At 46.6% G+C, this 21,856-nt stretch overlaps 1 protein-coding gene across 2 annotated transcripts in view; it reads left to right on the top strand.

The window, feature by feature from the left end:
* Positions 1-21,856, top strand: part of CDC42BPG (CDC42 binding protein kinase gamma) — a 388,481-nt gene that overhangs the window by 276,606 nt on the left and 90,019 nt on the right. For both annotated transcript variants that reach the window (XM_063944811.1, XM_063944812.1), the window contains exons 23-29: positions 1,607-1,666; positions 2,212-2,317; positions 2,393-2,526; positions 11,348-11,475; positions 11,560-11,641; positions 17,710-17,926; positions 18,658-18,720. In XM_063944811.1, the coding sequence (XP_063800881.1) occupies positions 1,607-1,666; positions 2,212-2,317; positions 2,393-2,526; positions 11,348-11,475; positions 11,560-11,641; positions 17,710-17,926; positions 18,658-18,720 (790 nt within the window). The remainder of the gene's footprint in view (positions 1-1,606; positions 1,667-2,211; positions 2,318-2,392; positions 2,527-11,347; positions 11,476-11,559; positions 11,642-17,709; positions 17,927-18,657; positions 18,721-21,856) is intronic.

Genomic DNA, 21,856 nt, shown 5'->3' with positions numbered 1-21,856 from the left:
CCAGAAGGCGAATGCACAGATGCACCGAAATACGGGTTGGCTTCAGAACAGGAAAAAATGTTAAGAGTAAACCGAAGTTTGTCAGGAAGCACTGTTTAGTCCAATTAATCAATTTAGTTAATATATATTTATTTATACATGCACAAAAGGTATATGGCCATAAAACATATACATAAAATCAATCCATAAAACAATCTAATTAGAACTTGATTAGTTAGCAACCAATAATGTGTTTTTATAAAAACTACAATGTTCGTAATCAGTCAGTTAGAGAATTAGTAGGCATACACTCGTCTAGTGCTGGTATTAGTCATTCTCTCCCATTGATTAGTATGATAGTCCACTAGCAATCAGGATCTGACATGCATTAATGTGAGGCAAGCTGTCTCTGTTCGAACATGGAATGGTTCTCCTACCTCCCTACATGCAGTGCAACATGATTTCTCTTACGTCCTAGAGGATACTGGGGATCCATTTAGCACGGCAGATTTAAAATGTGTAGAGAGATTTAGATTTGTACATATAAAGCTGCACAGTATTTATGGGTTACATGCAAAAGCAGACAATATTTACCCTGCATGGAAAAACAAGAAATATATCTATACCACTTATATTGCAGCATGGTGTGTTGCAGATGTAAAATTGCTTGCTCTTTTTGGTTAACTCCCACCTCATGATCAGGCCATCTGTGTATCAAGTTTCTCTTGTTCTTTGGAAGAAAAATCCTTTGATCTTGTTAGTTGGATAGCATAGCTAGAAAAACAAGCATATGGGACATGTTGGATCTTTGGTAGTTTGTAATCCAAGTATGGACTACAATATCCATGCTGTGTCCCAGTAATGCACATGGGGCAAGGGCAAGGCCTCAGAGGTGGACAACGACAGGCATAATCTCCATGAACACCCAGGGGAGGCTGTTGCCACATATCCTAGATATTTTTATAATCCTGGCAGATATCACAAATTCAGAAATGCAAATTAGGTTATGCCTCCCATGTGAGCTGTATATGAGATATAGTATACTGAAGGAAAATGTAAGGTATGGTCACATTCCTTATCTGATGAAGCTGGAAAATGTCCTCGTCCATAAGTCTGCTTCATATAATGACTCCAGTAGGGAGTGTCATCCAACCAGTAGAACAATCATCCCTTTGATACATGTGACAAAATGTCTCCTCCAGCCTTTACAGCAATATCCTCATATAAATTTCCATAAACATGGCAACAGCAAAAAGAGATGGAAAAGGAGAAAAATACTATAATTCTATTTTAATAAAAAGTAAAACACAGATACATGAAAATGGGTGGTCAGCACACTACATTTACATTTGAGTAACTTACTAACATTGTATGTACATCTCTGTATTGACCGTTAAGTATTTAATCATTTCTGATACAGATTTAAAATGGTTGGAGCCATTTTTATACTGTTGGTACCATGTTGACTTTAAGTGAACATCCCTTTGTTACGCCTTTAAGGTTGTGTTATTCTCTATAATTTAATCACTGTTAACGACATAACTAAGCTAAGTATTCATGCACTCTTTTATACTGTAATATACACAATACACTGTCTAATATTGAATTGAACTCTTTCTCTGTCCAGTCTGTTAAAAATAAAGCCAACAGGAGGTCTGCAGGAGTCATAGAAGAGGTGTCCGACAAGGTAGATATATCACAACAATTGCATTGGTTGTTACCGTTATATATCCACCAGAAATCCTAGCTTAGCCCAGTGTACCTTTTGTTATTTTCCAGATATTTTCTTGCTAGAATTACAGTGTTTGAAATTCATGTTGTGCCATTGATTTTGTTCTGTAGCAGACTATTCCGATACCAGGACCTGTTCTGTTTCCTTGTATGCAAAGAACAACTTGCAATTTCACCTTGTTTTAAAAGGAATGTGACTGGGAGTATTTATCCATTACTACAACAATTTGAAATAGAGTTATAAAGACTCTGAATTAGTGGCACACCACCTTAACTAACTGGTACTACTACCCCCTGTCTTCTGTGTTCCAAATATAGAGCTGAACATCTCTTAGAACCAGGTTTATGGCTCTGCTGTTTGTGCAGAGTCAAGTACATGGCTGTGTAGTCCCAGCCATACTGGTAACAAGCGGTCTTACTATCTTTGAAAATAAATTTTTGTTTTATTTTGAAATAATATTTCCAGATTCATTTATTTCCTCTTTGCATTTGTTGTAACAGCCCAAGACACACACATTCAAGGTGAAAAACTTTATATCACCAACAAAATGTATGCGCTGCACGTCTGTTATGGTTGGACTGGCACGGCAAGGAGTGTGCTGTGAAGGTGAGGGTCTCTTACGGTCTGTTGCTGCCTTCTTATGGAATAGCAGAGAAATAACGAGATCTTCTTTTTCTGTAGTGTGTGACTACGTCTGCCATGTGCACTGCTGTGAGGGTGCCAATATCTGTCCATCCCCTCCTAGTCATTATAAGAAGATTCTTGGAGTGGACCCAGTCAGTGGCAGCGGCACAGCTCTAGAAGGCTACTTATCGGTTGGTTCATTATCTCCAGTGATGACGTATTATTAATTCTAATGCATTTTAGTTATAAAGTGGAAACATAATCCAGAGTTTATTGGAAAGAGGAATTAAACTTTGGAGCGCTCTTAACGGATTTAGGCCCTCATTCCGAGTAGATCGCTAGCTGCCGTTGTTCGCAGCAGAGCGATCAGGCAAAAAAAAAATCGGCTTTTCTGCTCATGCGTATGGGCCGCAGTGCGCACGCACAACGTAATTTCACACAAAACTATGCAGTTTTACACAAGGTCTAGCGACTCTTTTCAGTTGCACTGCTGATCGTTGAGTGATTGACTGGAAGTTGGTGTTTCTGGGTGGTAACTAAGCGTTTTTGGGGAGTGTGCTGAAAAACGCAGGCGTGACGGATAAAAACGCAGGCGTGCCTGGGGAAACGGGGGAGTGGCTGGACGGACGCAGGGCGTGTTTGTGACGTCAAAACAGGAACTAAATAGTCTGCAGTGATCGCAAGCTAGGAGTAGGTCTGGAGCTACTCTGAAACTGCATGAAAATATTTTATAGCAGAACTGCTAACCTTTCGTTCGCACTTCTGCTAAGATACACTCCCAGAGGGTGGCGGCTTAGCGTTTGCACTGCTGCTAAAAGCAGCTAGCGAGCGATCAACTCGGAATGAGGGCCTTAGTGTAACCATGATTGTTTGGAGAAGAGAGGAAGGGTATGGACAATTCAAAGGAGAGCCACCAGTCACTTTCATGTCAGTGATGACTGACATACACGTTATCTGGCCATTGACATAGAAAAGAAAAATCTATCATAACAAACTTGAAGTGAATGTGTACAATATCTTTATAGGTTTTACCTTATACTGGTCAGTGCATTATATCCCCCCACTTAGATGCAGATGGGCAGCCAAGCTTGGTACTTGTACTACAGTGGTTGCTGTGCAAGTACTCTGAGCCTGCATGTTGTGTAATACCACTGGAGGTCAGGGAACTAAGGGGGATATGTACTAAGCAGTGAAAAGAGTGGAGAAGTGAGCCAGTGGAAAGGTTGCCCATGGCAACCAATCAGCATCGAAGTAACATTTATAATTTGCATACCATAAAATTATACAGAGCAGCTGATTGGTTGTCATGGACAACTTCTCCACTGGCTCACTTCTCTACTCTTTTCACTGCTTAGTACATCTCCCCCTAAGGAACAAAATTGCTGTGAGGAATATATATTTTCCAGTTTTATTAATTAAACAATTAACTCCTATTCACTGATATGTATAACTCTTAAAATATTGAGGGCCACATGGGTCTGGGGCTGAAAATGTTCAAGGGCCTATTGTTAGAAGGCGAGGAGGTGTGACCAATGCTGTGTGAGTGTGGCGAGTTCTGTGTGGGAGTGGCCAGAGCTATGTGGGTGTGTACATCCCATACACTATCAGTCCCAAAGCATCCCTAAATATGTATAAATCTTAGAGATGAGCGCCTGAAATTTTTCGGGTTTTGGTTTTGGGTTCGGTTCCGCGGCCGTGTTTTGGGTTCGAACGCGTTTTGGCAAAACCTCACCGAATTATTTTTGTCGGATTCGGGTGTGTTTTGGATTCGGGTGTTTTTTTCCAAAAACACTAAAAAACAGCTTAAATCATAGAATTTGGGGGTCATTTTGATCCCAAAGTATTATTAACCTCAAAAACCATAATTTACACTCATTTTCAGTCTATTCTGAATACCTCACACCTCACAATATTATTTTTAGTCCTAAAATTTGCACCGAGGTCGCTGTGTGAGTAAGATAAGCGACCCTAGTGGCCGACACAAACACCGGGCCCATCTAGGAGTGGCACTGCAGTGTCACGCAGGATGTCCCTTCCAAAAAACCCTCCCCAAACAGCACATGACGCAAAGAAAAAAAGAGGCGCAATGAGGTAGCTGTGTGAGTAAGATTAGCGACCCTAGTGGCCGACACAAACACCGGGCCCATCTAGGAGTGGCACTGCAGTGTCACGCAGGATGGCCCTTCCAAAAAACCCTCCCCAAACAGCACATGACGCAAAGAAAAAAAGAGGCGCAATGAGGTAGCTGACTGTGTGAGTAAGATTAGCGACCCTAGTGGCCGACACAAACACCGGGCCCATCTAGGAGTGGCACTGCAGTGTCACGCAGGATGGCCCTTCCAAAAAACCCTCCCCAAACAGCACATGACGCAAAGAAAAAAAGAGGCGCAATGAGGTAGCTGACTGTGTGAGTAAGATTAGCGACCCTAGTGGCCGACACAAACACCGGGCCCATCTAGGAGTGGCACTGCAGTGTCACGCAGGATGTCCCTTCCAAAAAACGCTCCCCAAACAGCACATGACGCAAAGAAAAAAAGAGGCGCAATGAGGTAGCTGTGTGAGTAAGATTAGCGACCCTAGTGGCCGACACAAACACCGGGCACATCTAGGAGTGGCACTGCAGTGTCACGCAGGATGTCCCTTCCAAAAAACCCTCCCCAAACAGCACATGACGCAAAGAAAAAAAGAGGCGCAATGAGGTAGCTGTGTGAGTAAGATTAGCGACCCTAGTGGCCGACACAAACACCGGGCCCATCTAGGAGTGGCACTGCAGTGTCACGCAGGATGTCCCTTCCAAAAAACCCTCCCCAATCAGCACATGATGCAAAGAAAAAGAAAAGAAAAAAGAGGTGCAAGATGGAATTATCCTTGGGCCCTCCCACCCACCCTTATGTTGTATAAACAAAACAGGACATGCACACTTTAACCAACCCATCATTTCAGTGACAGGGTCTGCCACACGACTGTGACTGATATGACGGGTTGGTTTGGACCCCCCCCAAAAAAGAAGCAATTAATCTCTCCTTGCACAAACTGGCTCTACAGAGGCAAGATGTCCACCTCATCTTCACCCTCCGATATATCACCGTGTACATCCCCCTCCTCACAGATTATCAATTCGTCCCCACTGGAATCCACCATCTCAGCTCCCTGTGTACTTTGTGGAGGCAATTGCTGCTGGTCAATGTCTCCGCGGAGGAATTGATTATAATTCATTTTAATGAACATCATCTTCTCCACATTTTCTGGATGTAACCTCGTACGCCGATTGCTGACAAGGTGAGCGGCGGCACTAAACACTCTTTCGGAGTACACACTTGTGGGAGGGCAACTTAGGTAGAATAAAGCCAGTTTGTGCAAGGGCCTCCAAATTGCCTCTTTTTCCTGCCAGTATAAGTACGGACTGTGTGACGTGCCTACTTGGATGCGGTCACTCATATAATCCTCCACCATTCTATCAATGTTGAGAGAATCATATGCAGTGACAGTAGACGACATGTCCGTAATCGTTGTCAGGTCCTTCAGTCCGGACCAGATGTCAGCATCAGCAGTCGCTCCAGACTGCCCTGCATCACCGCCAGCGGGTGGGCTCGGAATTCTGAGCCTTTTCCTCGCACCCCCAGTTGCGGGAGAATGTGAAGGAGGAGATGTTGACAGGTCGCGTTCCGCTTGCCTTGACAATTTTGTCACCAGCAGGTCTTTCAACCACAGCAGACCTGTGTCTGCCGGAAAGAGAGATCCAAGGTAGGCTTTAAATCTAGGATCGAGCACGGTGGCCAAAATGTAGTGCTCTGATTTCAACAGATTGACCACCCGTGAATCCTTGTTAAGCGAATTAAGGGCTGCATCCACAAGTCCCACATGCCTAGCGGAATCGCTCCCTTTTAGCTCCTTCTTCAATGCCTCCAGCTTCTTCTGCAAAAGCCTGATGAGGGGAATGACCTGACTCAGGCTGGCAGTGTCTGAACTGACTTCACGTGTGGCAAGTTCAAAGGGCATCAGAACCTTGCACAACGTTGAAATCATTCTCCACTGCACTTGAGACAGGTGCATTCCATCTCCTATATCGTGCTCAATTGTATAGGCTTGAATGGCCTTTTGCTGCTCCTCCAACCTCTGAAGCATATAGAGGGTTGAATTCCACCTCGTTACCACTTCTTGCTTCAGATGATGGCAGGGCAGGTTCAGTAGTTTTTGGTGGTGCTCCAGTCTTCTGTACGTGGTGCCTGTACGCCGAAAGTGTCCCGCAATTTTTCTGGCCACCGACAGCATCTCTTGCACGCCCCTGTCGTTTTTTAAAAAATTCTGCACCACCAAATTCAAGGTATGTGCAAAACATGGGACGTGCTGGAATTTGCCCATATTTAATGCACACACAATATTGCTGGCGTTGTCCGATGCCACAAATCCACAGGAGAGTCCAATTGGGGTAAGCCATTCCGCGATGATCTTCCTCAGTTGCCGTAAGAGGTTTTCAGCTGTGTGCGTATTCTGGAAAGCGGTGATACAAAGCGTAGCCTGCCTAGGAAAGAGTTGGCGTTTGCGAGATGCTGCTACTGGTGCCGCCGCTGCTGTTCTTGCGGCGGGAGTCCATACATCTACCCAGTGGGCTGTCACAGTCATATAGTCCTGACCCTGCCCTGCTCCACTTGTCCACATGTCCGTGGTTAAGTGGACATTGGGTACAACTGCATTTTTTAGGAGACTGGTGAGTCTTTTTCTGACGTCCGTGTACATTCTCGGTATCGCCTGCCTAGAGAAGTGGAACCTAGATGGTATTTGGTAACGGGGGCACACTGCCTCAATAAATTGTCTAGTTCCCTGTGAACTAACGGCGGATACCGGACGCACGTCTAACACCAACATAGTTGTCAAGGACTCAGTTATCCGCTTTGCAGTAGGATGACTGCTGTGATATTTCATCTTCCTCGCAAAGGACTGTTGAACAGTCAATTGCTTACTGGAAGTAGTACAAGTGGGCTTACGACTTCCCCTCTGGGATGACCATCGACTCCCAGCGGCAACAACAGCAGCGCCAGCAGCAGTAGGCGTTACACGCAAGGATGCATCGAAGGAATCCCAGGCAGGAGAGGACTCGTCAGACTTGCCAGTGACATGGCCTGCAGGACTATTGGCATTCCTGGGGAAGGAGGAAATTGACACTGAGGGAGTTGGTGGGGTGGTTTGCGTGAGCTTGGTTACAAGAGGAAGGGATTTACTGGTCAGTGGACTGCTTCCGCTGTCACCCAAAGTTTTTGAACTTGTCACTGACTTATTATGAATGCGCTGCAGGTGACGTATAAGGGAGGATGTTCCGAGGTGGTTAACGTCCTTACCCCTACTTATTACAGCTTGACAAAGGGAACACACGGCTTGACACCTGTTGTCCGCATTACTGGTGAAATACCTCCACACCGAAGAGCTGATTTTTTTGGTATTTTCACCTGGCATGTCAACGGCCATATTCCTCCCACGGACAACAGGTGTCTCCCCGGGTGCCTGACTTAAACAAACCACCTCACCATCAGAATCCTCCTTGTCAATTTCCTCCCCAGCGCCAGCAACACCCATATCCTCCTCATCCTGGTGTACTTCAACACTGACATCTTCAATCTGACTATCGGGAACTGGACTGCGGGTGCTCCTTCCAGCACTTGCAGGGGGCGTGCAAATGGTGGAAGGCGCATGCTCTTCACGTCCAGTGTTGGGAAGGTCAGGCATCGCAACCGACACAATTGGACTCTCCTTGTGGATTTGGGATTTCAAAGAACGCACAGTTCTTTGCGGTGCTTTTGCCAGCTTGAGTCTTTTCAGTTTTCTAGCGAGAGGCTGAGTGCTTCCATCCTCATGTGAAGCTGAACCACTAGCCATGAACATAGGCCAGGGCCTCAGCCGTTCCTTGCCACTCCGTGTGGTAAATAGCATATTGGCAAGTTTACGCTTCTCCTCCGACAATTTTATTTTAGGTTTTGGAGTCCTTTTTTTACTGATATTTGGTGTTTTGGTTTTGACATGCTCTGTACTATGCCATTGGGCATCGGCCTTGGCAGACGACGTTGCTGGCATTTCATCGTCTCGGCCATGACTAGTGGCAGCAGCTTCAGCACGAGGTGGAAGTGGATCTTGATCTTTCCCTAATTTTGGAACCTCAACATTTTTGTTCTCCATATTTTAATAGGCACAACTAAAAGGCACCTCAGGTAAACAATGGAGATGGATGGATTGGATACTAGTATACAATTATGGACGGGCTGCCGAGTGCCGACACAGAGGTAGCCACAGCCGTGAACTACCGCACTGTACTGTGTCTGCTGCTAATATATAGACTGGTTGATAAAGAGATAGTATACTCGTAACTAGTATGTATGTATAAAGAAAGAAAAAAAAACCACGGTTAGGTCACTGGTATATACAATTATGGACGGGCTGCCGAGTGCCGACACAGAGGTAGCCACAGCCGTGAACTACCGCACTGTACTGTGTCTGCTGCTAATATATAGACTGGTTGATAAAGAGATAGTATACTCGTAACTAGTATGTATGTATAAAGAAAGAAAAAAAAACCACGGTTAGGTGGTATATACAATTATGGACGGGCTGCCGAGTGCCGACACAGAGGTAGCCACAGCCGTGAACTACCGCACTGTACTGTGTCTGCTGCTAATATATAGACTGGTTGATAAAGAGATAGTATACTCGTAACTAGTATGTATGTATAAAGAAAGAAAAAAAAACCACGGTTAGGTCACTGGTATATACAATTATGGACGGGCTGCCGAGTGCCGACACAGAGGTAGCCACAGCCGTGAACTACCGCACTGTACTGTGTCTGCTGCTAATATATAGACTGGTTGATAAAGAGATAGTATACTCGTAACTAGTATGTATGTATAAAGAAAGAAAAAAAAACCACGGTTAGGTCACTGGTATATACAATTATGGACGGGCTGCCGAGTGCCGACACAGAGGTAGCCACAGCCGTGAACTACCGCACTGTACTGTGTCTGCTGCTAATATATAGACTGGTTGATAAAGAGATAGTATACTCGTAACTAGTATGTATGTATAAAGAAAGAAAAAAAAACCACGGTTAGGTCACTGGTATATACAATTATGGACGGGCTGCCGAGTGCCGACACAGAGGTAGCCACAGCCGTGAACTACCGCACTGTACTGTGTCTGCTGCTAATATATAGACTGGTTGATAAAGAGATAGTATACTCGTAACTAGTATGTATGTATAAAGAAAGAAAAAAAAACCACGGTTAGGTCACTGGTATATACAATTATGGACGGGCTGCCGAGTGCCGACACAGAGGTAGCCACAGCCGTGAACTACCGCACTGTACTGTGTCTGCTGCTAATATATAGACTGGTTGATAAAGAGATAGTATACTCGTAACTAGTATGTATGTATAAAGAAAGAAAAAAAAACCACGGTTAGGTCACTGGTATATACAATTATGGACGGGCTGCCGAGTGCCGACACAGAGGTAGCCACAGCCGTGAACTACCGCACTGTACTGTGTCTGCTGCTAATATATAGACTGGTTGATAAAGAGATAGTATACTCGTAACTAGTATGTATGTATAAAGAAAGAAAAAAAAACCACGGTTAGGTCACTGGTATATACAATTATGGACGGGCTGCCGAGTGCCGACACAGAGGTAGCCACAGCCGTGAACTACCGCACTGTACTGTGTCTGCTGCTAATATATAGACTGGTTGATAAAGAGATAGTATACTCGTAACTAGTATGTATGTATAAAGAAAGAAAAAAAAACCACGGTTAGGTCACTGGTATATACAATTATGGACGGGCTGCCGAGTGCTGACACAGAGGTAGCCACAGCCGTGAACTACCGCACTGTACTGTGTCTGCTGCTAATATAGACTGGTTGATAAAGAGATAGTATACTACTAATATTATATACTGGTGGTCAGGTTACTGTTCACTAGTCACACTGGCAGTGGCACTCCTGCAGCAAAAGTGTGCACTGTTTAATTTTAATATAATATTATGTACTCCTGGCTCCTGCTATAACCTATAACTGGCACTGCAGTAGTGCTCCCCAGTCTCCCCCACAATTATAAGCTGTGTGAGCTGAGCAGTCAGACAGATATATAATATATATAGATGATGCAGCACACTGGCCTGAGCCTGAGCAGTGCACACAGATATGGTATGTATGTGACTGAGTCACTGTGTGCTGTGTATCGCTTTTTTCAGGCAGAGAACGGATTATAAATAAAAGTGGTGGTCACTGGTCACTATCAGCAAAACTCTGCACTGTACACTACTGAGTACTCCTAATGCTCCCCAAAATTAGTAAATCAAGTGTCTAAACGGAGAGGACGCCAGCCACGTCCTCTCCCTATCAATCTCAATGCACGTGTGAAAATGGCGGCGACGCGCGGCTCCTTATATAGAATCCGAGTCTCGCGATAGAATCCGAGCCTCGCGAGAATCCGACAGCGTCATGATGACGTTCGGGCGCGCTCGGGTTAACCGAGCAAGGCGGGAAGATCCGAGTCGCTCGGACTCGTGAAAAAAAACATGAAGTTCTGGCGGGTTCGGATTCAGAGAAACCGAACCCGCTCATCTCTAATAAATCTAAAAATTGTATAATTTTATGAGGGAAAATAGAGATACAATTTTAATACTTATGATTTATGATTGACCATGTTGCCAACTGGGGGATGGTCATCATTATGCTATCATGACAATGGGCCTATTTTTGTGTGGAATCCTGGATCTGGAGCTCCATCTGCCCCATTGTTGAAAAGGCCCTGCCTAAACTGAGTAAATATTTCAGAAGGCCATTGTAGCAGAGAAAAGAAACTACATAATCTTACATATGTTATTACATGTGTTGTTTCATGGTGTTTTTGTTTGTGTAGGTATACTTGCTGTATATGTGCATTATTAGCTTTCAGTCATTTTAAACAAATTCTCTCTTGAAAGTAGTATTTTTGGATGTTGTGTCAGCTGTACTTAAATATGCCCTCAGGTCCCCAAGCCAGCTGGAGTGAAGAAGGGCTGGCAGCGAGCCTATGTGATTATAAGCGACTTCAAGATCCTTGTGTACGATGCCAGCCCCCCGAGTAATGCAGCTATTATACAGGCCATTGATATGAGGTACGTGTTCTCACAGCAGAACCCTGGTGTCATTTCACTTTGATGTTGCATGGAAATGACTATAGTGTTTCATTGTCTCCCCAGGGATCGTCATTTCTCAGTTACTTCTGTCTTAGAGTCTGATGTCATTCATGCCAACCCAAAGGATGTTCCCTGTATATTCCGGGTAAGCTATGTATATATACCCGAGCAGTAAAAAAAGAAATAAAAAAAAGACAGATTTCACTGTATTATGTGATCTTCAGCTATTAAATTATTGCCAAATTTCTAAATCAGTTCTTCAAATTTTTATTTGTATTGATTTTTATTTTACAATTTTTCTCTGACGTCCTAAGTGGATGCTGGTACTCCGTAAGGACCATGGGGATTAGCGGCTCCGCAGGAGACTGGGCACAACTAAAGAAAGCTTTAGGACTACCTGGTGTGCACTGGCTCCTCCAGACCTCAGTTAGAATCTTGTGCCCGGCTGAGCTGGATGCACACTAGGGGCTCTCCTGAGCTCCTAGAAAGAAAGTATATTTTAGGTTTTTTATTTTGCAGTGAGATCTGCTGGCAACAGACTCACTGCAGCGAGGGACTAAGGGGAGAAGAAGCGAACCTACCTAACTGGTGGTAGCTTGGGCTTCTTAGGCTACTGGACACCATTGGCTCCAGAGGGATCGACCGCATGGAACCGGCCATTGATGTTCGGTCCCGGAGCCGCGCCGCCGGCCCCCTTACAGAGCCAGAAGCAAGAAGTGTTCCGGAAAATCGGCGGCAGAAGACTTCAGTCTTCACCAAGGTAGCGCACAGCACTGCAGCTGTGCGCCATTGCTCCTCATGCACACCTCACACTCCGGTCACTGATGGGTGCAGGGCGCTGGGGGGGGCGCCCTGAGCAGCAATATAAACACCTTGCCTGGCAAAATCATCACAATATATAGCCCCAGAGGCTATATATGTGATAAATACCCCTGCCAGAATCCATAAAAAAGCGGGAGAAAAGTCCGCAAAAAAGGGGCGGAGCTATCTCCCTCAGCATACTGGCGCCATTTTCTCTTCACAGTGCAGCTGGAAGACAGCTCCCCAGGCTCTCCCCTGTAGTTTTCAGGCTCAAGGGGTTAAAAAGAGAGGGGGGGGCACTAAATTTAGGCGCAATATTGTTTATACAAGCAGCTATTGGGGGAAAAATCACTCAATTATAGTGTTAATCCCTGCATTATATAGCGCTCTGGTGTGTGCTGGCATACTCTCTCTCTGTCTCCCCAAAGGACTTAAAGGGTTAAAAAAGAGAGGGGGGCACTAATTAGGCGCAGTATTAATAAAACAGCAGCTATAAGGGAAAAAACACTTCTATAAGGTTATCCCTGTATATATATAGCGCTCTGGTGTGTGCTGGCATACTCTCTCTCTGTCTCCCCAAAGGACTTTGTGGGGTCCTGTCCTCAGTCAGAGCATTCCCTGTGTGTGTGCTGTGTGTCGGTACGGCTGTGTCGACATGTGGGATGAGGAAGGTTACGTGGAGGTGGAGCAGAGGCCGATAAATGGGATGTCGCCCCCTGTGGGGCCGACACCAGAGTGGATTGATAGGTGGGAGGTATTAACCGACAATGTCAACTCCTTACATAGAAGGCTGGATGACGTAAAACAGCTGTGGGACAGCTGGCTTCTCAGCCCGCGCCTGCCCAGGCGTCTCAAAGGCCATCGGGCTCAAAAAAGCGCCTGTTACCTCAGATGGCAGACACAGATGTCGACACGGAGTCTGACTCCAGGGTCGACGAGGTTGAGACATATACACAATCCACTAGGAACATCCGTTACATGATCTCTGCAATGAAAAATGTGTTAAGCATTTCTGACATGAACCCAAGTACCACATAAAAGGGGTTTTATTTTTGGGGAGAAAAAGCAGCCAGTGTTTTGTTCCCCCATCAGATGAATGAATGAAGTGTGTAAAGTAGCGTGGGTTCCCCCGATAAGAAACTGGTAATTTCTAAAAAGTTACTGATGGCGTACCCTTTCCCGCCAGAGGATAGGTCACGTTGGGAGATATCCCTTAGGGTGGATAAGGCGCTCACACGTTTGTCAAAAAAGGTGGCACTGCCGTCTTAGGATACGGCCACCTTGAAGGAGCCTGCTGGTAAAAAGCAGGAGGCTATCCTGAAGTCTGTATATACACACTCAGGTTATATACTGAGACCTGCAATTGCCTCAGCATAAATAGTGCTGCTGCAGCGTGGTCTGATACACAGTCAGATAATATTAATACTCTAAGACAGGGATAATAGTTTGCTAACATAGAGCATATTAAAGACGTCGTCTTAGATATAAAGGATGCACAGAGGGATATTTGCCGGCTGGCATCCAGAATTAATGCAATGTCCATTCTGCCAGGAGGGTATTAGAAACCCGGCAGTGGACAGGTGATGCTGCCTATAAAAGGCACATGGAGATTCTGCCTTATAACGGTGAGGAATTGTTTGGGGATGGTCTCTGGGACCTCGTATCCACAGCAACAGCTGGGAAGAAAAAATTTTACCTCAGGTTTTTTCACAGCCTAAGAAAGCACTGTATTTTCAGGTACAGTCCTTTCGGCTTCAGAAAAGCAAGCGGGTCAAAGGCGCTTCCTTTCTGCACAGAGACCAGGGAAGAAGGAAAAAGCTGCACCAGCAGCCAGTTCCCAGGATCAAAAATCTTCCCCCGCTTCCTCTGAGTCCACCGCATGACGTTGAGGCTCCACAGGTGGAGACAGGTGCGGTAGGGGCGTGTCTCGGGAACTTCAGGGACCAGTGGGCTTGCCCACAGGTGGATCCCTAGGTTCTGCAAATAGTATCACAGGGATAAAGGCTGGAGTTCGAGGCGACTCCCCCTCGCCGTTACCTCACATCAGCCTTGCCTGCTGCCCTCGGAGAAAGGTAGTACTGGCGGCAATTCACAAGCTGTACTTCCAGCAGGTGAAATCAAGGTACCCCTCCTTCAACAAGGCCGGGGTTACTATTCCAAAATGTTGTGGTACCGAAACCAGACGGTTCGGTGAGACCCATTCTAAAATTGAAAGCCTTGAACACTTATATACGAAGGTTCAAGTTCAAAATGGAATCGCTCAGGGCGATTATTGCAAGCCTGGAGAATTTCATGGTATCACTGGACATCAAGGATGCTCACCTGCATGTCCCTATTTACCCTCTTCACCAGGAGTACCTCAAAATTGTGGTACAGGATTGTCATTACCAATTCCAGACGTTGCCGTTGGTCTGTCCCCGGCACCGAGGTATTTACCAAGGTAATGGCCGAAATAATTATCCCGTACTTGGACGATCTCCTTATAAAGGCGAGGTCCAGGGAGCAGTTGTTCGGCGGAGTAGCACTATCTCGGAAAGTGCTACAACAGCACGGCTGGATTCTGAATATTCCAAAGTCGCAGCTGGTTCCTACGACGCATCTACTGCTCCTGGGTATGGTTCTGGACACAGAACAGGATAAAAAGGGTTTCTCCCGGAAGAGAAGTCCAAGGAGTTGTCGTCTCTAGACAGAGACCTCCTAATACGTATACAGGTGTCGGTGCATCAATGCACGCGAGCCCTGGGAAGGATGGTAGCTTCTTACGAAGAAATTCCATTCGCCAGGTCCCATGCAAGGATTTTCCAGTGGGATCTGTTGGACAAGTGGTTCGGGTCGCATCTTCAGATGCATCGGCGGATAACCCTGTCTCCAAGGGCCAGGGTGTCGCTGTTGTGGTGGCTGCAGAGTGCTCATCTTCTAGGGGGCCGCAGATTCGGCATACAGGACTGGGTCCTGGTGACCACGGATGCCAGCCTTCGAGGCTGGGGGGCAGTCACACAGGGAAGAAACTTCCAAGGCTATGGAAAAGTCAGGAGACTTCCCTACACATAAATATTCTGGAACTAAGGGCCATTTACAATGCCCTAAGTCAGGCTAGACCCCTTCTTCAACACCGGCCGGTGCTGATCCAGTCAAACAACATCACGGCGGTCGCTCATGTAAACCGACAGGGCGGCACAAGAAGCAGGATGGCGATGGCAGAAGCCACAAGGATTCTCCGATGGGCGGAAAATCATGTGTTAGCATAGCACTGTCAGCAGTGTTCATTCCCGGAGTGGACAACTGAGAAGCAGACTTTCTCAGAAGACACGACCTCCACCCGGGAGAGTGGGGACTTCATCCAGAAGTTTTCCAAATGATTGTACACCGTTGGGAAAGGCCACAGGTGGACATGATGGCGTCCCGCCTCAAAAAAAAAAAGCTACAAAGATATTGCGCCAGGTCAAGGGACCCTCAGGCGATAGCTTTGGACGCTCTGGTAACACCGTGTGTGTACCAGTCGGTGTGTGTGTTCCCTTCTCTGCCTCTCTTACCCAGGGTAATGAGAATAATAATGAGAGGAGTAAGAACTATACTCATTGTTCCGGGTTGGCCAAGAAGAGCTTGGTAACCAGAACTCCAAGAAATGATCTCAGAGGACCCATGGCCTCTGCCGCTCAGACAGGACCTGCTGCAGCAGGGGGCCTGTCTGTTCCAAGACGTACCGCGGCTGCGTTTGACGGCATGGTGGTTGAACGCCGTATCCTGAAGGAAAAGGGCATTCCGGAGGAAGTTATCCCTTCGCTATTTAAAGCTAGGAAAGAAGTGAACGCAAACCATTATCACCGCATATGGTGGAAATATGTTGCGTGCTGTGAGGCCAGGAAGGCCCCAAAGGAGAAATTTCAGCTAGGTCGATTTCTGCACTTCCTACAGTCAGAGGTGACTATGGGCCTAAAATTGGGTTCCATGAAGGTCCAGATTTCGGCTCTATCGATTTTCTTCCAAAATAGAACTGGCTTCACTGCCTGAAGTTCGGACTTTTGTTAAGGGAGTGCTGCATAGTCAGCCCCCGTTTGTGCCTCAAGTGGCACCGTGGGATCTCAACGTGGTGTTGGATTTCCTGAAGTCGCATTGGATTGAGCCACTTAAATCCGTGGAGCTACAATACCTCACGTGGAAAGTGGTCATGCTGTGGGCCGTGGCGTCGGCCAGGCGTGTATCAGAATTGGCGGCTTTGTCATACAAAAGCCCTTATCTGTATTTTATATGGATAAGGCGGAATTGAGGACTCGTTCCCAATTCCTTCTTAAGGTGGTATCAGTTTTTCATGTTAACCAACCTATTGTGGTGCCTGCTGCTACTTGGGACTTGGAGGATTCCAAGTTACTGGACGTAGTCAGGGCCCTGAAAAGTATATGTTTCCAGGATGGCTGGAGTCAGGAAAACTGACTCGCTATTTATCCTGTATGCACCCAACAAGCTGGGTGCTCCTGCTTCTAAGCAGACTATTGCTCGCTGGATCTGTAGCACGATTCAACTTGCACATGCTGCGGCTGGACTGCCGCACCCTAAATCTGTAAAAGCCCATTCCACGAGGAAAATGGGCTCTTCTTGGGCGGCTGCCCGAGGGGTCTCGGCTTTACAACTTTGCCGAGCTGTTACTTGGTCGGGTTCAAACGTTTTTGCAAGAGTCTACAAGTTTGATACCCTGGCTGAGGAGGACCTAGAGTTTGCTCATTCGGTGCTGCAGAGTCATCCGCACTCTCCCGCCCGTTTGGGAGCTTTGGTATAATCCCCATGGTCCTTACGGAGTCCCAGCATCCACTTAGGACGTCAGAGAAAATAAGATTTTACTCACCGGTAAATCTATTTCTCGTAGTCCGTAGTGGATGCTGGGCGCCCATCCCAAGTGCGGATTGTCTGCAATACTTGTTTATGGTTATTGCCTAACTAAAGGGTTATTGTTGAGCCATCTGTTGAGAGGCTCAGTTATATTTCATACTGTTAACTGGGTATAGTATCACGAGTTATACGGTGTGATTGGTGTGGCTGGTATGAGTCTTACCCGGGATTCAAAATCCTTCCTATTTGTGTCAGCTCTTCCGGGCACAGTATCCTAACTGAGGTCTGGAGGAGGGTCTTAGTGGGAGGAGCCAGTACACACCAGGTAGTCCTAAAGCTTTCTTTAGTTGTGCCCAGTCTCCTGCGGAGCCGCTAATCCCCATGGTCCTTACGGAGTCCCAGCATCCACTACGGACTACGAGAAATAGATTTACCGGTGAGTAAAATCTTATTTTAATAATTTAACTTAAAACAAAGTGGTGTTTTGTTTAATCATTTGTGTGAATTGCAAAAAGTAAAAACAATGGAGTCAACAGATTATGGACGTTATGTGGATTGATGTTACTGGTTGATTTGCTTCCATTGTAGGTGACCTTCTCCCAGCTTTGCTCCCCGCTCACCACGCCCTCTCAGCTTCTGCTGGCAGATACTGCAGAGGAAATGCAGAAATGGCTACAGGTGCTGAAAGAGCTTCAGTCACTCCTGCGGGAACAGGGACCACAGGACTGCTCTGTCCGGGTGTTGAAGGAGGCCTATGACAGTGCATTGCCTCTCATACGTACGGCGCTATGTGCAGCTATCATAGGTAATGTACCTATCACTGGAGTGTAAACCTACCAACAAAATGCAGTCAGGGCCTAGACACAATTACATTAAGAAAAGCAATGACAAAAAAAAAAGTGATGTAAGGAGGGTGAGACAGGGAAGACATGAAAGCATGTTTGTATAGCAATGATATATATATTATGTGGTTAAGAATATTTATAATTGCACACAAAATTGACCCATTTCTGTGCTCTGGATATTAATGTAGGCAGGGAATGTCGGAGGAACTCTAGTGGGTAAGGTGGAGTGCCAAACTATTGTCACCATTATTAGTTGCCCATTTACTTGTCACGGTGACCTTTGGGTGTTCCCCTATACTCCATTTTGCACATGTGCGTTTCTAGTCATGCAGTTAACATTGTAATAAAATGCTTAAAATGCACACAACTGCCACATATACAAATGGCCATGATCAATGTAAGCCACAAATGAGGCTAGACTGAGCATTATTGTACATGCACAGTTTATTTTACTGAAACGGGTGGTATGACAGAGCTTCCACTCCAATGATAAAAGGTTGGACTTCTAGTGGAGAAGAAGGTAAGTGTGCACCTTGGTGTCATTGGGCGGATGACCCAAAAGCACTGATGCAAAACAAAGGCATTCTGCAATTTGCTTCATAGAAAAATTTCAGTCATTGTATATCATTAGCTTCATAGATATTATCAATGATCTAATTGCAGAAATGTACGTAACCTACCTGTTTTACAGATCAGGAAAGAATAGCTTTGGGTACAGAGGACGGAGTTTACCTGTTGCACATGAATAAAAATGGTAAGGATTACTGTAGCTGCACCTTGTAATCTGTACATTTAGTTCTGTCCCTAAAACCCTTGGTATTATTTTAATTGCATGACTGGGCTGCAGTACGCATTTTACATTGGTGACTGATGCAACAATAAAATAGCTTTAACACACATAGGGGTATAGTCAATTGAAGTCGGATCCACTCCGACATTCATTTGTCGGAATGGATCCGACCTGGGCTATTCAATGCATTATCAAATCGACTTTAAAAAAAAGTCGAATTGAGATGCAGGAGCTTAGAGCCACGGCCAGACGGGGGAGAGCAGCACTACAGCAGCGGCTATATAGCCGCTGCTCTCCCCCGTTTGCCTGCGGCTCTCCCCCATCTCTCGGCCCCTCCCCGTCAGCGGCGGCCAGGAAGAGGTAACTGCAGCGGCTGGGGGTAACCTGTCAGGCGGCAGCCGGGGCGGACCTGTCAGGCGGCAGCCGAGGGGGACCTGTCAGGCGGCAGCCGGGGCGGACCTGTCAGGCGGCAGCCGGGGCGGACCTGTCAGGCGGCAGCCGGGGGGGGTCCTGTCAGGCGGCAGCCGGGGGGGGTCCTGTCAGGCGGCAGCCGGGGGGGGGGGGGGGTACTGTCAGGCGGCAGCCGGGGGGGGGAGGGGGGAGGAGAGTCCTGTCAGGCGGCAGCCGGGGGGGGGGGATCCTGTCAGGCGGCAGCCGGGGGGGGATCCTGTCCGGCGGCAGCCGGGGGGTGTCCTGTCAGGCGGCAGCCGGGGGGGGGGGGTCCTGCCAGGCAGCAGCCGGGGGGGTCCTGTCAGGCGGCAGCCGGGTTGGGGGTCCTGTCAGGCGGCAGCCAGGGGGGGGTCCTGTCAGGCGGCAGCCGGGGGGGGGGGGGGGTCCTGTCAGGCGGAAGCCGGGGGGGGGGTCCTGTCAGGCGGAAGCCGGGGGGGGGGGGCCTGTCTGGAAGCAGCCGGGAGCCTGGACAGGGGGCGCCCATCAGAGGTAGTGCTCTGCAGGCCGCCGCCCGCTCCCCCATCTCATGTCTCCACGTCCCTCAGCTCCCTGTCCCGCATCACAGCCGCCGCTCACGGCAGCATCCACCCGGCTCCAGCAAGCGAGGTCTTGCTTGCTGGAGCTGGGTGGACGCTGCTGTAAGTGGCGGCTGTGACATCCTCCGGCGCTGCTCTCCCCCCGTCTGGCTGCCCGCAGCTGTCCCCCATCTCCCCGTGGCTCTCCCCCCTCTCCACTAAGGTCCCTCATCTCAGTCCGACATTTTTTTATGTCGGACTGAGATGGTCGGAAACGGGGCCAAATCCTGACGAATTTGGCTCCTTTTCCCTCAAAAGTACGTGAATCGGCAGCTATACCGCCGATTCACGTACTATTCGACAAGTTGAATCCCCCGACTTGTCGAATACAGTGATGACCTTAAAAAGTCAAAAACTGCCGTCTTTTCGACAGACGGCAGCTTTCGACCCTAATTGAATATACCCCATAGCTGGAGTCTTTTATTGTATGCTTGTAGCATATTTACAAGTGAGAATAAAATATTTGTGTACAGATGGAGCCTCCGTTATCTTTGTTGGCTGAGGCGTTAGTTGCTATCAGGCATACGCAGCGTGCCTAGGCGCAATTAGCCTTGCCTAGTCATAGGGAGGCGCACAGAGCGTTTGGCGTTACCTGTGATCATCCACCAGATGTCGCTTTTTAAAATTACCAATACTGAACTACAGCGTAAGAACTACTTTACTGGTGCGTCTCATTGTGCTACAGTATGTCATACAGTATATTACAGTATACACCATACAGACGCAAATAGTACAGTATATACAGTCTCAAACTAACGTGATAAAGCCACAGTATAGTCCATTGATGTTAGGAATATGTGAGCGTCCAAGTCCTGCTGACAAATCAACAAATAAAAATAGTAGTGTATACAGATGCAAACCAACGTATTACAGGTATATGGTCTATGATGTTAGGGATATGTGAGCGTCCAAATGCCATAGTATTAAGTATAAAAGCTCCTCCCTAAGTTCCTGGGTGCCAAATTACCGTCCTTAGCATCCCTGTACAGTATTTTCTATTTGAGTACTAAAAAGCACAAACAGCCTGTAACGTACTCTGCTGTAATGGCTACAGCGCAAGTGTTATCTTTCTAAGTATAATGGGGAGAGATTAAAGCTCCTCCCTAAATTCCTGGATGCCAAATCACTGTGCTTAGCGTCTCTGTACAGTATTTTCTATCTAGCCAGAAATCCTGCACCCCGTGCAAGCTGGGGGGACAACTGGAGAGGACCCGACACATGATTACTTGCCATTTTCCTTTGCGGTGTCACATAAACTAGTGGTTGCTCTGCACCGAAAGCCAAGAGTCACCTCTTTTGTATGGTACTGGTCTTGAGTCTCTGGGACACCCAGAACTGGAGATATAAGGATGCAAATTGGACCCATTTTCCCATAGACTACAATGGGCCAGTTAATTCAGACCCACCATGGGTTCCGGCACTTGCCATTATCCTTGTAGGGGTCACAGAAACTTGGGGTCAGTATCCTCTGGTAGCTAATCATCTACACTTCCATACCAACACAGTTCTGAGCCGATTGGACCCCCAGAACCGGATATATTAAGCTTTAAGATCATTTTAATTGCATTTAATTTAATAGCTCACATAAACCGAACGTCAATGGAACATTGCTTTAATACATTAGTTTGTGTCTGTATACACTATTTTTATTTATTGATTTATTGGTTTCTTTTTTTGGGTACCGACAGAATATTTTCGACAGTGTCTCTGAACTCCACTGGTTAATCCCCACCTCCCCCTCACCCTTCCCCCTCCCCTGAGAGACTGATCTTTTCAGACAGAGGCTAGTTTACAGTCAAAAAATTGCCAACACAGTACTGTATGTAAATTAAGGGCTACTATGTAAATGAAGATACTACAGTCGCTTTGGTTGGGGTAAAGGACGAGAGAGGGCCAGAGTGAATGTACATTAAACAGTACAGTACTGTGCTATGGATTTGCGTTTCAGATGCCCCAACAGTTCGTTATGGAAACAGGTCTTTTCCTGTGTGCATAATTGTATTGAATGTAAGGTTCTTAAATATATGAATGTTCTAAAAAAATAAAGTGTCAAGAAGAAAAAAAAAAAAAAGGCG

The sequence above is a fragment of the Pseudophryne corroboree genome, chromosome 11 (genome assembly GCF_028390025.1).
Source record: "Pseudophryne corroboree isolate aPseCor3 chromosome 11, aPseCor3.hap2, whole genome shotgun sequence".
Classification (NCBI taxonomy): domain Eukaryota; kingdom Metazoa; phylum Chordata; class Amphibia; order Anura; family Myobatrachidae; genus Pseudophryne; species Pseudophryne corroboree.
This window is presented reverse-complemented; position numbering and strand designations above follow the sequence as displayed.